This window comes from Prionailurus bengalensis, chromosome D1, assembly GCF_016509475.1.
Source record: "Prionailurus bengalensis isolate Pbe53 chromosome D1, Fcat_Pben_1.1_paternal_pri, whole genome shotgun sequence".
Lineage (NCBI taxonomy): Eukaryota > Metazoa > Chordata > Mammalia > Carnivora > Felidae > Prionailurus > Prionailurus bengalensis.
Window position 1 is genome coordinate 32,957,600 of NC_057346.1, and position 16,170 is coordinate 32,973,769.

General features: G+C 37.4%; 1 protein-coding gene across 1 annotated transcript in view; it reads right to left on the reverse strand.

The window, feature by feature from the left end:
• The window catches only part of ARHGAP42 (Rho GTPase activating protein 42), a 338,134-nt gene that overhangs the window by 70,154 nt on the left and 251,810 nt on the right, over positions 1-16,170 (reverse strand). Inside the window, exons 7-8 of the mRNA XM_043579877.1 lie at positions 7,016-7,120; positions 4,736-4,865 (exon numbers count right to left, since the gene is read on the reverse strand). Coding sequence (XP_043435812.1) covers positions 4,736-4,865; positions 7,016-7,120 — 235 coding nt within the window. The remainder of the gene's footprint in view (positions 1-4,735; positions 4,866-7,015; positions 7,121-16,170) is intronic.

A 16,170-nucleotide genomic window follows, 5' to 3' on the forward strand; every position in this document is an offset into this window, starting at 1 on the left:
CCTTAAGGAATTAGATGCTGCTGCTTCACCAGGAATAGGGATGCACGGTGATTTAATTTTTCCATGACTAAGGTAGAAGACCTTCAGTTTTCCCACAGAGAAGCCAATTATCCTGTATTCAAAAGCCAGAGTGGGCTAATTGGGTTGAAAATGGTGTCCGTTTTCTCTACAACTTCTCCATCTAGGCTCCCATCCTGCTTAACACCTGGATCTTTCTAGCAACAATTATGTACAATATTATTGCTGGCTTAGTTTCATAACCATATATTTAAAAGTGAGAAATTGTAATGTAACAATGTACCACTTGATAAAGTGTTTCATGAGCCATTTGAATTTTTTTTCTATAATAACAGTGCCCTTGGTGTCATATTTAGCTTTAAAATACTTAAACAACTCCAGAGTTAAAATTATAGGGTATAGCTATATACTTTTTTAATCATAAAGGATTATTGTAATAAACTTCAATTCTGTTATAGGGCCATTTCACGCTATAATACTTAAGCATACTTGTTGATAATTCTGTTAGATGCAGTATAAAATACTTAAAGGCTTAGAGCTGATTAGTGGAAAGTGGCTGGATGAAAATACTTACAGTGACTTTATTACTTAAGAAGCAATTTATGAAGCAATATTAGCAATAATTTTTAAATAAAACTACTGTAATGCTCTGATGACATTTTATACCTAAATTGTTTTTTCCTGCCTCCATCTGAAGTATAGAACCTTGTGTATTTAATCTTCAAGTTTGTTGTACACACATGCTACTTCCTTTAAAGTTGCTTGGCACTAGGCCAGAGCAGAGCAGATGTTCTTAGACAAGAAATTCTGAAGTCCTTTAAAAAAAGTGTGGGAAAATAAAAATTTATTTTATCTCTACTGTTGCAAAATAAAACAAGCTTAATTATCTTACCCACTAATCATCTGAGGTTGCTCAGATGATGTTTGTGGAATGAGAGGAAATAACATTCACTAAATACCTACCAAGCGCCAACATTTTATCTAGTAACTTCTAAAGTCAGACATTATATAAGACTGATGCACACTACCTACTGCACTGAAGAGGCAGGTTAAGTCAGACATTATAAAGAGGATTTTACATATAAAAAATATAGCTTATGAGCTGGAGATGGTGCTACTTTCTCCATCAATAGGGCATGTGATTGAATTGTTATTTTTAGCAGAATAATACTTCTCAATAGTTGTTTTAAGAATCTAATGAGAAAAATCTAAATTGCACAAAATAGTAAATGTTCATGGTAAATATTATCCACCAATACTGATAATAGAGACATTTTATATATATTATCTCTATTCTTGCAACATCATTATTGGATGGGTATGAGTATTTTTCTTTTATAAATTAGAATACTGAGCTCAGAAAATTGTTTGTTCAAGTATCATCTAGTTAACAGGTGGCAAGCATGGAATTTCAACATAGTTCTGACTTTGGAACCCATGCTTTTCCTGTTTAAAATGAAATCCATTAGAATGCAATTTAATGTATGCCCAGAAGTGGGTAACATAAAAACCACAGATCTAGGTAAAGTGAGGTTCTGTGTTCAAACTGCAATGATCTCCTACTACTACCCCATCACATCCATCTCCATTTATCACTCAATTTACAGCTTTCATATTTATGATCACTGGTTTCTAATTGCATGAGTGTGTCTTATGCCTTCCACTACAGAATAAAGACCCTGAAGCCAAATTTTTTATCTCATCTTCTATTCCCCACAGAATTTATTCATTCAGTATACAGCAACAGTACAATCAATATGTGAACTGGTTTGATTTTCTTATAAATGTTTTCAAATATGCAAAGTGGAAAGGGGCTATGGATATTTGTCCCCTGTATAAAAATAATTCCATGGGTGCCTGGGTGGTCAGTAGGTTAACTGTCTGACTCTTGACTTTGGCTCAGGTTATAATCTCATAGTTCATGAATTAGAGCCCTGCGTCTGGCTCTGGGCTGACAGTTCGTAGCCTGTTTGGGATTGTCTCCCTCTCTCTCTGCCCCTCCCCCACTCGTGAGCATGCATGTGCACTCTCTCTTAAAATAAAATAAATTAAACAAAAATAATCCCAAAGGGATATAAATCCATTCATTTTTCTTTTAAAATCCCCAGGCAATGGGAAGTGAGGAGATGGTGAATACGAAAAGAAAGAAGGGAGGGATTATATTGGGGCATGAGAGCACTTTTGAAGTTGATGAATATGTTCATTGTTGTAGTGGTCATAGTTTCACAGGTGCATATATATATATATATATATATATATATATGGCAAAACTTATCAAATTATACATTTTAAATATCTGCAATTCATTGTATGCCAACTGTACCTCACTAAAGCTGTAAAAACAATGCAGGTGGATATGGAGAACACTGAGAGGAAATTTTCTTAGGAGCAGGAAGGCAACATGAAAGGAGAGCATGCTAAAGAAAGAAAGTGAGAGAGTCCAAATGTGCAAGTCTCAAAGGCCACACACCACTAAGGGGCCATCACAGGATGAGCACAACAAGTTAGCATTGTAGAGGGGTGTGCTGGAAGTGCCACAGAGGATGGATTACAGACAGGCAAACCTAGCGGCAGAAAGAGAACAATTATGAGGCCACTCTAAGACTGTGGAGATGAGAAGGTGTGGGTTCAAAGGTTACCAAGGAGATAAAATGGAAAGAGTGGGCCCCAAGTTACAGGGAGACAATGGAGTTAAGGAGTTAAGTATTTATTTCCAGTTTCCAGCCTAAGAAGGTGGGTGATATCATTTAAAGAGATAGCATATTTCAGGGGAAACATCAATATCAAAAAGGGCTTTATAATCATCTAGGACTGACCCAGAGGGGAAGTCATGTATCTTAAAACACAAGATACCAACATCAGATGGGTGCACAAAATACTGAATTTTGTCCACCGATGCAGTCTCCAAGTTACTCAAGGGCCTATGCTTATAGTCAGACTGAAATGTCCAACAAATGGAGAACAAGTAAACTACACCCTTGCCCAAGAGATGGACTAGCAAGTAGCAAATAAACATGATGTATTTGAAAATTAATGTACAAAATAATTTAGCTAGGTAATCCATCTTTCTTTTCTTAGAACAAAATATTGTGTACCCATAAGGATTTTAGCAACTGTGCAACACTGGGGAATAAAAACAAAAAAGAAAAAAGTCAAGCCATAAAACATTATTGAATTGTAATGAATAAAAAAAAAAACTTTAAGCAAGAGGATGGCACCTCCTCTACTACACACGTTTGAACAAGCCTCTCTATCAATACATTTTTCTGCTCAGCAAAATATTTTATTGATGCAAAATGTAAGCTCAATGTACCCTCACACTGAGGTTTTCAAATCTGAAGAAGTTATTCAAAACAAGTATTCAAAAATTTCTTTAGTGTCCTGAGTTAAATCCATATACCTTGTATGTGACAAATGAATTAGTTTTTTTTCATGAAATTATGGTGAAAGCAATGTATTATGGTCTAATTACAGAATAGCTAGGCAGGTCATTAGATTTATTTTGACATTCAAAGACAGCACACTGGTCAAAGTCGATCGTGATAAAAGAGAAAATCCTCAAATCCAGATCTCCTGAACCAGCAGCCCTCTATCATCTAACCCGTACAGTAACAGATATTTGCTGAGTTTGTTTGTTAGAACTAATCATTATTTGCTTGTACACTGCTATCCAACAAATGAGCATCACCTGAGTGAGAATGTCAAACATAAAGTGTGCTGGCATTTTAGTAATCATATTGCATTATGTCAAAACTTTCACAGCCAACCCAGAATCTCCAGCTTTCCCATCTCAAACCTTTTAACTGTAACATCTTACTAACTAACCAAAACAACTTCATTAATCTATCATCTACTGATATAGACACTTCAGAGTAGTGCTACTCTATGTAGTTTTTGAGTCTCAATATATGAGAATAGTACAGAAAATAAAAATAAGCGTTTCAAAACTTGTACAGTGGTTTGGGATTACTGCAAAATTCAAGCACATGACTGTGTTTTACGGACAGATCCATAATGGATTGGAAATAAAGACAACTGTTCCTTTACCACAAACAGTAGGAGATTGGTGCATGAGGGTATGTCTGGTTTGAAACAGTTAATTTGGTCCAACTTGTTCCATTCAATGCAAGCACCATGCAGAAAGAGCCCTAGTTATACAAGTTTGGATGGGTTTTTATTAATTTTTGTGAGAAAAACTTTCTTAGTGTGAGGCAATTATAATAATGTCCTGTTGTGTCTGATGCTTATTTCCTAACCTCGGGAAGTAAAGAGTGCCAATTTGACATTACATGATTGCCAATTTTACTCCTAAAAACTGATGGAGCACAATTAAATGAAATAATGCTGTGGGAAAAGAAAAGTATTATAGTCACCAGGATGATTCATACTGATAAAGGCTTTGAATTTCAATTTTTCATCAAACTTTAAATTGAGATTAGCTATCACAATGAAACTCTAAAACTGAACTCATGTTACCGTACCATCAGTGAAGGTTGTAAGTTCCAAGTTCAATAATATGCCAACTTGGAGATCCTGATGGCGAAATGTGGAAAAACTTCCTCACTTTGATGGTGGTAGTGGGAGAGCAGACTAAATATGATAAAGCTGTAAGGAACTGTAGTCTCCCTATTTGAAGGAAAAAACACTAACCAAGTCAAATCTCACAGAAACAGAATGTTAACTATAAGAGACATTAAGTTACATCTTTGTGACTCACGTTTCTCCTGGACATAAAGGTAGCCTTCCATTGTCCACTGGCTGGGTGGTCTGTAATCTTGGTTGGCAGATTTCATTCTTTGCATCAACCGCTCTACTTCTTGTCGAGTACTTTCAAAATTATTCCTTGTCTTTAAGTAAATAGAAACAACAATTTCATTCATTGTTTCCTACCAGTTTTGAGGAACTTCCAGTCTAAAGTTTCAAAACTACAAATGGTGCAAAGGATAACTCTGATTCTCTCAGCACTATACACCACATCGTTGATCGTACATGCTGAGTCCTATGGTCTGATTTTGAATTGCCTTAGTGAAACTTTCCTGAATAAGCTTCTGCATGTTTTTCATTTTTTTAAATCTGTGTGTGTGGGGGGTGCATGTATATACTTTATTCCTATTTCCTACTCTAACAATATTCCTTAGGGTTCAAATCATAACATTTAAAAATGTAATATTTATGAAATAGAGTTTTATATTCATTAATACCTAAGGTAAAAAAGCAGACTTATCTTGAAATAGTAATCATGAGGTCAGTGTATAAATTAACTCATAAAAACGAATGGGTTTCCATCGTGTGTATGTATACACACACACACACACACACACACACACACACACACACATATCACAACTTTATCTATTCATCCATCAATGGACATTTGGGCTCTTTCCATACTTGGCTAATGTTGATAGTGCTGCTATAAACATTGGGGTGCATGTGTCCCTTCGAAACAAAGCATACCTGTATACCTTGGATAAATACCTAGTAGTGCAATTGCCGGGTCTTGGATGTAAATTAAAAAGATAAATTAAATAAATTAAAAACAAAAAACAACAAAAAACGAATGGGTTTCCTAGTTGTAACATCTTCTATTACAAAAAATAGTTTACTCACATTACAGCAAGTTTACTTAAGGTAAGACATAGAAAGCTTAAAGCTTTTCTCTCTCTTTTGTATTCAGGCTACATTATTTCAATAATACATTTGGAAGCAAGCAATATGTTTGGAAATATAAAAATTATCACCACCCAACTCTAAAATTTGTTATGGCCCATGATAAAATAATTGAATCCCAAAGTAAGTTAGGAAAATTTTCTTGTCACTTTTGCTACTTTTTAAACTTTTTTTTTCAAATTCTTTTAAACATAAGTATCAGAAAAATTTCCAATTCTTTACATTCCTCTCTTGTTCTTGAATCGCAGGAATCTTAATACAAATATTTTGGCCTTTATCATTTTCCCTTTTAGTATTTACGAAGAAGTCCAAATGCGTTCCATATTGAAAAACAATGAAATGGCTTGCATGTGAAACTGATTCTGCTAGAAAATCTAGATTAAAAAAAAAGCTAAAACCCAAAATATAAATTAAATAAATCCAATTACCTATTTCTCATGGGACATTCCAACTCCATAGTTCCATTTATTGAACATCTCCACAATGGCAAGAATCAGATAAGCAGTGAAAGACAAGCTTTTTATAGAAAAAGAAGTGAAAACTTTCCAAACTATTTTGGCTATAGAGTACTAGATTATCAGGGTTTCAGAAATAAGTTCATTCATACAAAATTCTCAACAGTTAGAACTTTCTTGTCAGGTTCAATAATCCAATAATGGATTGGATACGTTTTTGTATTTTTTTTTTAATGTAAGTGATGTTAATCATCTGCAAATCTGAATTTATATAACTATGAAACTGGACATTAAAAGGATTAGACAACTTACAAAATAAACTCTAACAAAAATATGATGTTTGTAAATAATTCTCAATTAAGCTTTAAAGCAATTATTATGAGTCCTTAAAAACCATATTCAAATTAATTATTATTATTCAAATTCAAATAAAAATATCATATTTGTTATATACAATTTGAGAGAGAAAAAGGACATTCCTTCAGTGCTTAAGTACAACCTCTTAATTTCACAAATATAGAAATGTTACCCTTTCAGAAAGTAAGACTTGCCAGAGGTCACTCAGTAAATCAATGAGAACACTGAATAAAGGCAAAAGTTTCCAACCTTCCAAGTATCTATTATGTATATCTCAGTAATATTTATTTCTATGAAACTTGCCAGCATAACTTTTTCTAACATATGATTAGCTCTTTCCTGGTATACTTTTAACCAGGAGCTAGAAAAAAAAAATATTTTAATAAATTTATTAAATGGCTTTTCTAAATTAGGTAAATTTTTGACCTACTCCAAGGTTTGGCTGTATTATAATTAGTTTCCTTGTCATCATCTGATTCACTAAGGAGAGACAGTAAAAATAGGTATAGTCTTACGTTCTGCAAGTTGAACTGAAGCTGTTGCTTATATGGTGCAAATTCTTGGGCGAGTTCGTATCCCTCGTGGTAAAAAGTAAATAAACCCTGCAAGAATGACAAAAGCTGCAAACACAGAGAAATGAAAGAAACTATGAAAATATGTTTTAAAAAAAGATGACCACCAAACATAATAAATTGGGAAATTATATTTCATTCTAATTCCTCAACCTAATAAATTTTCAACTCCCTTTGTTTGGCAAGCAGACACTAGAGTTATGAATGTGAAACAAACCACAAAAACTAATTTTTACTTCATTTTTGGTAAACAGTGACTGGGACAGTTGTTCTATTAACTATTCTACTATTCAAATGCATTGAAGAAATAGCCAGGACAGACCATTAGGATAAAAGCCAAAGTGACATAGTTCCTACCTTAGAAGAGCTTCTAACCCAAACAGAGAGATAAACATGTGCAGATGTGAGGAAGACAAACCAGCAAATTAGAGATAAGGAGTACCCAAGGGAAGGAATAAGAATTTGGCCAGATAAAATTAAGAAAATTTTCTCAAGGTGGCAGTACTGATGTGGGTATTAAATAGACAACATTTCAGCAAGTAGTAAGAAGAACTGAAATCAGAGGGAAGAGTTGAACAACAACCTGGAACTGGATACAGATCTTTCATTAAAGAATTAGAGTAAAATCCTCTTTAGGAAACCACAATGTCTATTATCCTAACCTTCCAATCCCAAACTCATATATACTTATTTATTAGGGTCTAATTCATAAAGCAAGAGTGGTTCTCCATTACAGGACATGGTTGTTTACAGAGAGTAATCACAACTGAAACATTATTAACTTTCTTCATTTAATTCACTGGGATTTTTATTACAAACTTCTCCACCAATTTGATCTCTTCCTACAATAAAGTTAGAAAATACTTTTGAGAAATAATGCTTTTAAAAAATTTTTTAATGTTTATTTAATTTTGAGAGAGAGAGACAGAGTGTGAGTGGGGGAGGGGCAGAGAGAGAGGGAGACACAGAATCCGAAGCAGGCTCCTGGCTCTGAGTTGTCAGCACAGAGCCCGATGAGGGGCTCGAACCCATGAACTGTGATATTATGCCCTGAACTGAAGTCAGACACTTAACCAACTGAGCCACCCAGGCGCCCCATGGTTTTTTTTTTTTTTTTTAATTCAAACAGCATATTATGCCGGTAAGCTACTATTTTGAACTAAAGAAGATATACAGTTTGAAATTTTGATATGTGAATGAACACCCCACCATTTCCTATGTCTGGGGATTCGGCGTAAGCACCAAGTGGTATATGTGTTATAATTTCCAAGAAATAACTACTGGTTCTATCTGGAAACAAGGACTTAATGCTTTCTTCCTATAGCAAGTCAACATCTTACTAAGTTATGCTCATGTCAGAAAGCAAGTACTTTCAAATTGGTTTTAAGTTGTTATATTTTATTTTTTATTTACTTATTTTTTTTTGCTTTATGAAATTTATTGAAAAATTGGTTTCCATACAACACCCAGTGCACGTCCCAAAAGGTGCCCTCCTCAATACCCATCACCCACCCTCTCCTCCCTCCCACCCCCCATCAACCCTCAGTTTGTTCTCAGTTTTTAACAGTCTCTTATGCTTTGGCTCTCTCCCATTCTAACCTCTTTTTTTTTTTTTCCTTCCCCTCCCCCATGGGTTCCTGTTAAGTTTCTCAGGATCCACATAAGAGTGAAAACATATGGTATCTGTCTTTCTCTGTATGGCTTATTTCACTTAGCATCACACTCTCCAGTTCCATCCACGTTGCTACAAAAGGCCATATTTCATTTTTTCTCATTGCCACGTAATATTCCATTGTGTATATAAACCACAATTTCTTTATCCATTCATCAGTTGATGGACATTTAGGCTCTTTCCATAATTTGGCTATTGTTGAGAGTGCTGCTATGAACATTGGGGTACAAGTGGCCCTATGCATCAGTACTCCTGTATCCCTTGGATAAATTCCTAGCAGTGCTATTGCTGGGTCATAGGGTAGGTCTATTTTTAATTTTCTGAGGAACCTCCACACTGCTTTCCAGAGCGGCTGCACCAATTTGCATTCCCACCAACAGTGCAAGAGGGTTCCCGTTTCTCCACATCCTCTCCAGCATCTATAGTCTCCTGATTTGTTCATTTTGGCCACTCTGACTGGCGTGAGGTGATACCTGAGTGTGGTTTTGATTTGTATTTCCCTGATAAGGAGCGACGCTGAACATCTTTTCATGTGCCTGTTGGCCATCCGGATGTCTTCTTTAGAGAAGTGTCTATTCATGTTTTCTGTCCATTTCTACACTGGGTTATTTGTTTCTCGGGTGTGGAGTTTGGTGAGCTCTTTATAGATTTTGGATACTAGCCCTTTGTCCGATATGTCATTTGCGAATATCTTTTCCCATTCTGTTGGTTGCCTTTTAGTTTTGTTGGTTGTTTCCTTGGCTGTGCAGAAGCTTTTTATCTTCAAAAGGTCCCAGTAATTCATTTTTGCTTTTAATTCCCTTGCCTTTGGGGACGTGTCGAGTAAGAGATTGCTACGGCTGAGGTCAGAGAGGTCTTTTCCTGCTTTCTCCTCTAAGGTTTTGATGGTTTCCTGTCTCACATTTAGGTCCTTTATCCATTTTGAGTTTAGGTTTGTGAATGGTGTGAGAAAGTGGTCTAGTTTCAACCTTCTGCATATTGCTGTCCAGTTCTCCCAGCACCATTTGTTAAAGAGGCTGTCTTTTATCCATTGGATGTTCTTTCCTGCTTTGTCAAAGATGAGTTGGCCATACGTTTGTGGGTCTAGTTCTGGGGTTTCTATTCTATTCCATTGGTCTATGTGTCTGTTTTGGTGCCAATACCATGCTGTCTTGATGATGACAGCTTTGTAGTAGAGGCTAAAGCCTGGGATTGTGATGCCTCCTGCTTTGGTCTTCTTCTTCAAAATTCGTTTGGCTATTCGGGGCCTTTTGTGGTTCCATATGAATTTTAGGATTGCTTGTTCTAGTTTCGAGAAGAATGCGGGTGCAATTTTGATTGGGATTGCATTGAATGTGTAGATAGCTTTGGGTAGTATTGACATTTTGACAATATTTATTTTTCCAATCCATGAGCATGGAATGTCTTTCCATTTCTTTAAATCTTCTTCGGGGCGCCTGGGTGGCGCAGTCGGTTAAGCGTCCGACTTCAGCCAGGTCATGATCTCGCGGTCTGCGAGTTCGAGCCCCGCGTCGGGCTCTGGGCTGATGGCTCAGAGCCTGGAGCCTGTTTCCGATTCTGTCTCCCTCTCTCTCTGCCCCTCCCCCGTTCATGCTCTGTCTCTCTCTGTCCCAAAAATAAATAAACGTTGAAAAAAAAAATTAAAAAAAAAAAATCTTCTTCAATTTCCTTCATAAGCTTTCTATAGTTTTCAGCATACAGATCCTTTACATCTTTGGTTAGATTTATTCCTAGGTATTTTATGCTTCTTGGTGCAATTGTGAATGGGATCAGTTTCTTTATTTGTCTTTCTGTTGCTTCATTGTTAGTGTATAAGAATGCAACTGATTTCTGTACATTGATTTTGTATCCTGCAACTTTGCTGAATTCATGTATCAGTTCTAGCAGACTTTTGGTGGAGTCTATTGGATTTCCATGTATAATATCATGTCATCTGCAAAAAGCGAAAGCTTGACTTCATCTTTGCCAATTTTGATGCCTTTGATTTCCTTTTGTTGTCTGATTGCTGATGCTAGCACTTCCAGCACTATGTTAAACAGCAGCGGTGAGAGTGGGCATCCGTGTCGTGTTCCTGATCTCAGGGAAAAAGCTCTCAGTTTTTCCCCGTTGAGGATGATGTTAGCTGTGGGCTTTTCATAAATGGCTTTTATGATCTTTAAGTATGTTTCTTCTATCCCGACTTTCTCAAGGGTTTTTATTAAGAAAGGGTGCTGGATTTTGTCGAAGGCCTTTTCTGCATCGATTGACAGGATCATATGGTTCTTCTCTTTTTTTTTGTTAATGTGATGTATCACGTTGATTGATTTGCGAATGTTGAACCAGCCCTGCATCCCAGGAATGAATCCCACTTGATCATGGTGAATAATTCTTTTTATATGCCATTGAATTCGATTTGCTAGTATCTTATTGAGAATTTTTGCATCCATATTCATCAGGGATATTGGCCTGAAGTTCTCTTTTTTTACTGGGTCTCTGTCTGGTTTAGGAATCAAAGTAATACTGGCTTCATAGAATGAGTCTGGGAGCTTTCCTTCCCTTTCTATTTCTTGGAATAGCTTGAGAAGGATAGGTATTATCTCTGCTTTAAACGTCTGGTAGAACTCCCCTGGGAAGCCATCTGGTCCTGGACTCTTATTTGTTGGGAGATTTTTGATAACCGATTCAATTTCTTCGCTGGTTATGGGTCTGTTCAAGCTTTCTATTTCCTCCTGATTGAGTTTTGGAAGCGTGTGGGTGTTCAGGAATTCATCCATTTCTTCCAGGTTGTCCAATTTGTTGGCATATAAGTTTTCATAGTATTCCCTGATAATTGTTTGTATCTCTGAGGGATTGGTTGTAATAATTCCATTTTCATTCATGATTTTATCTGTTTGGGTCATCTCCCTTTTCTTTTTGAGAAGCCTGGCTAGAGGTTTGTCAATTTTGTTTATTTTTTCAAAAAACCAACTCTTGGTTTTGTTGATCTGCTCTACAGTTTTTTTAGATTGTATATTGTTTATTTCTGCTCTGATCTTTATTATTTCTCTTCTTCTGCTGGGTTTAGGCTGCCTTTGCTGTTCTGCTTCTAGTTCCTTTAGGTGTGCTGTTAGATTTTGTATTTGGGATTTTTCTTGTTTTTTGAGATAGGCCTGGATTGCAATGTATTTTCCTCTCAGGACTGCCTTTGCTGCGTCCCAAAGCGTTTGGATTGTTGTATTTCATTTTTGTTTGTTTCCATATATTTTTTAATTTCTTCTCTAATTGCCTGGTTGACCCATTCATTCTTTAATAGGGTGTTCTTTAACCTCCATGCTTTTGGAGGTTTTCCAGACTTTTTTCTGTGGTTGATTTCAAGCTTCATAGCATTGTGGTCTGAAAGTAAGCATGGTATAATTTCAATTCTTGTAAACTTATGAAGGGCTGTTTTGTGACCCAGTATATGATCTATCTTGGAGAATGTTCCATGTGCCCTCGAGAAGAAAGTATATTCTGTTGCTTTGGGATGCAGAGTTCTAACTATATCTGTCAAGTCCATGTGATCCAATGTCTCATTCAGGGCCCTTGTTTCTTTATTGACCGTGTGTCTAGATGATCTATCCATTTCTGTAAGTGGGGTGTTAAAGTCCCCTGCAATTACCACATTCTTATCAATAAGGTTGCTTATGTTTATGAGTAATTGTTTTATATATTTGGGGGCTCCGGTATTCGGCGCATAGACATTTATAATTGTTAGCTCTTCCTGATGGATAGACCCTGTAACTATTATATAATGTCCTTCTTCATCTCTTGTTACAGCCTTTAATTTACAGTCTAGTTTGTCTGATATAAGTATGGCTACTCCAGCTTTCTTTTAGCTTCCAGTCGCATGATAAATAGTTCTCCATCCCCTCACTCTCAATCTAAAGGTGTCCTCCGGTCTAAAATGAGTCTCTTGTAGACAGCAAATAGATGGGTCTTGTTTTTTTATCCATTCTGATACCCTATGTCTTTTGGTTGGCGCATTTAATCCATTTACATTGTTATTATAGAAAGATACGGGTTTAGAGTCATTGTGATGTCTGTATGTTTTATGCTTGTAGTGATGTCTCTGGGACTTTGTCTCACAGGGTCCCCCTTAGGATCTCTTGTAGGGCTGGTTTAGTGGTGACAAATTCCTTCAGTTTTTGTTTGTTTGGGAAGACCTTTATCTCTCCTTCTATTCTAAATGACAGACTTGCTGGATAAAGGATTCTTGGCTGCATATTTTTTCTGTCTAGCACCCTGAAAATCTCTTGCCAATTCTTTCCGGCCTGCCAAGTTTCAAAAGAGAGATCCGTCACGAGTCTTATAGGTCTCCCTTTATATGTGAGGGCACGTTTACCCCTTGCTGCTTTCAGAATTTTCTCTTTATCCTTGTATTTTGCCAGTTTCACTATGATATGTCGTGCAGAAGATCGATTCAAGTTACGTCTGAAGGGAGTTCTCTGTGCCTCTTGGATTTCAATGCCTTTTTCCTTCCCCAGTTCAGGGAAGTTCTCAGCTATGATTTCTTCAAGTACCCCTTCAGCACCTTTCCCTCTCTCTTCCTCCTCTGGGATACCAATTATGCGTATATTATTTCTTTTTAGTGTATCACTTAGTTCTCTAATTTTCCCCTCATACTCCTGGATTTTTTTATCTCTCTTTTTCTCAGCTTCCTCTTTTTCCATAACTTTATCTTCTAGTTCACCTATTCTCTCCTCTGCCTCTTCAAGCCGAGCTGTGGTGGTTTCCATTTTGTTATGCATTTCGTTTAAAGCGTTTTTCAGCTCCTCGTGACTGTTCCTTAGTCCCTTGATCTCTGTAGCAAGAGATTCTCTGCTGTCCTGTATACTGTTTTCAAGCCCAGCGATTAATTTTATGACTATTATTCTAAATTCACTTTCTGTTATATTATTTAAATCCTTTTTGATCAGCTCATTAGCTGTTGTTATTTCCTGGAGATTCTTCTGAGGGGAATTCTTCCGTTTGGTCATTTTGGATAGTCCCTGGCGTGGTGAGGACCTGCAGGGCACTTCCCCTGTGCTGTGGTGTATAACTAGAGTTGGTGGGCGGGGCCGCAGTCCGACCTGATGTCTGCCCCCAGCCCACCGCTGGGGCCACAGTCAGACTGGTGTGTGCCTTCTCTTCCCTTCTCCTAGGGGCAGGATTCACTGTGGGGTGGTGTGGCTCGTCTGGGCTACTTGCACCCTGCCAGGCTTGTGATGCTGGGGATCTGGCGTATTAGCTGGGGTGGGTAGGCAAGGTGCCCGGGGGCAGGAGGGGCAGGCTTAGATCGCTTCTCCTTAGGTGATCCACTTCAGGAGGGGCCCTGTGGTAGCGGGAGGGAGTCAGATCCGCTGCGGAAGTTTGGCTCCGCAGAAGCGCAGAGTTGGGTGTTTGCGGGGAGCGAGCAAGTTCCCTGCTAGGAACCGGTTCTCTTTGGGATTTCAGCTGGGGGATGGGCGGGGGAGATGGCGCTTGCGAGCGCCTTTGTTCCCCACCAAACTGAGCTCTGTTGTCAGGGGGCTCAGCAGCTCTCCCTCCCTTTGTCCTCCAGCCTTCCCGCTTTCCGAGCAGAGCTGTTCACTTATGACCTCCCAGACGCTAAGTCGCGCTTGTTGTGGGAACACAGTCCGTCAGGCCCCTCTGCTTTTGCAAGCCAGACTCGGGGGCTCTGCTTGGCCGGCGAGCCGCCCCTCCGCCCCGGCTCCCTCCCGCCAGTCCGTGGAGCGCGCACCGCCTCGCCGCCCTTCCTACCCTCTTCCGTGGGCCTCTCGTCTGCGCTTGGCTCCGGTGACTCCGTTCTGCTAATCCTCTGGCAGTTTTCTGGGTTATTTAGGCAGGTGTAGATGGAATCTAAGTGATCAGCAGGACGTGCGGTGAGCCCAGCGTCCTCCTAAGCCGCCATCTTGCCAAGTGTCAAGTTGTTATATTTTAAAGACTTCCTTTCTCTTGTTTAACAATTCCTGATGCCAAAATGTATTGTTTTCCAATTTTAGAATTATTTTACACTGTCAATTATATATCAACAGATAATTACTATCAAAACTAAATACTCAATAGATTATCCTTTGCTAAATTGATGTAGATATGCTGAAATATCCAATATATAGTGTGCACATATTGTGGCCTAATTAAAAAGAACTATATCTTAAAATAGGGTTAAGAATATCTTTAATTTTTTGAGATTTGGATACACAGATTTGTAAGTTTTCAGAGACAAATAAGAAGTATACTTCTTTGAAGTATATACTTTTGAAGTATATAGAAAACTAGTCTTTTAAATTTTAAATATATGAATAATAGTTTATGAAGTAGTTTGAAGGAGTATTATTTCATGTTTTAATGTCTACAATTGGTCTCCAATTAAACTATCTTATTAGCTACATGCCATACAAGGAAGATGCTATTCTAATATTATCCTAAGTATACAGAATTTAATTAAACTTATAAAGAAGATAAGAATACATATAGTAAGTATTCCTATAAAACATCAAATTCCCCAAGATCTGTCTAAATAAATAAACCTATTGGCATCTTCTAGCAGAATTCAGAGATTTGCTCAGTAGCAGACAATACATGCTAAGCATCCCTTAGGGAAACAACAATTTGGAGGGAGGTACAAAAAAATTATCTACAAAGAACCACCCACCTTTTCCTTTTGTTCCACACCTACTTTGCAAGCATTTTTTGTGAAAGTTTAAAGACCACATGTATGAAATAACTGCCACTAGATGGCAGTAGAGTCAAACTTTTTAAGGCTTGAATAACTACTAGTTTATTTTATTCTCAACAGATTCCATGAGGCTAAATTAAGGTAACTTAATAGGACAGCCTAAAAAGCTTAAGAATTCCATTTCGTATATGGTGTTTTCTGTGTTCAATTGGACTGAGTGGGTGGAGCAGTGTGGGAAAGATTACTGTCTCAGCTTACCTTAAAGTAAATCTGAACTTTAAAATAATAATAACAACTAAAAACTACTGAAGAGATAGATTAGGTTTTCATATTAAATCATTTTTATCACCAGAAAAGCTTTACATAGCACTTTATTATTCCCAAGGATTTTAGAATTAAATAACTATTTGCGACTCCAATAACCTGACCAAATATAAATGTTGACACTACATTTACAGATAATCATTTAGCAAAAATCACTGCAAGACAGCAAAGGAAAAACATTCATAATTCCCCATCCCATCAATCACCAGGTTTCAAGTCTTAAGGACCCACAGTTATCATCGATCCTGTGAATGGAAAAGAAAAGTAAGAAAAGGGGCTGCGGCTAGCATGGGAGTGAGGAGAAGAGCCCTGAAGCAACTGATGCAATAATTCCTGGACTGTTGCTCAAAATAAGAAGAACTGAGATGTAAAGACTCTTATAATGTGATCCATTCCTTATCTCCTAAGAAGTTGGTCACTGAAAATCCTAGGGAATCCACTAACGAA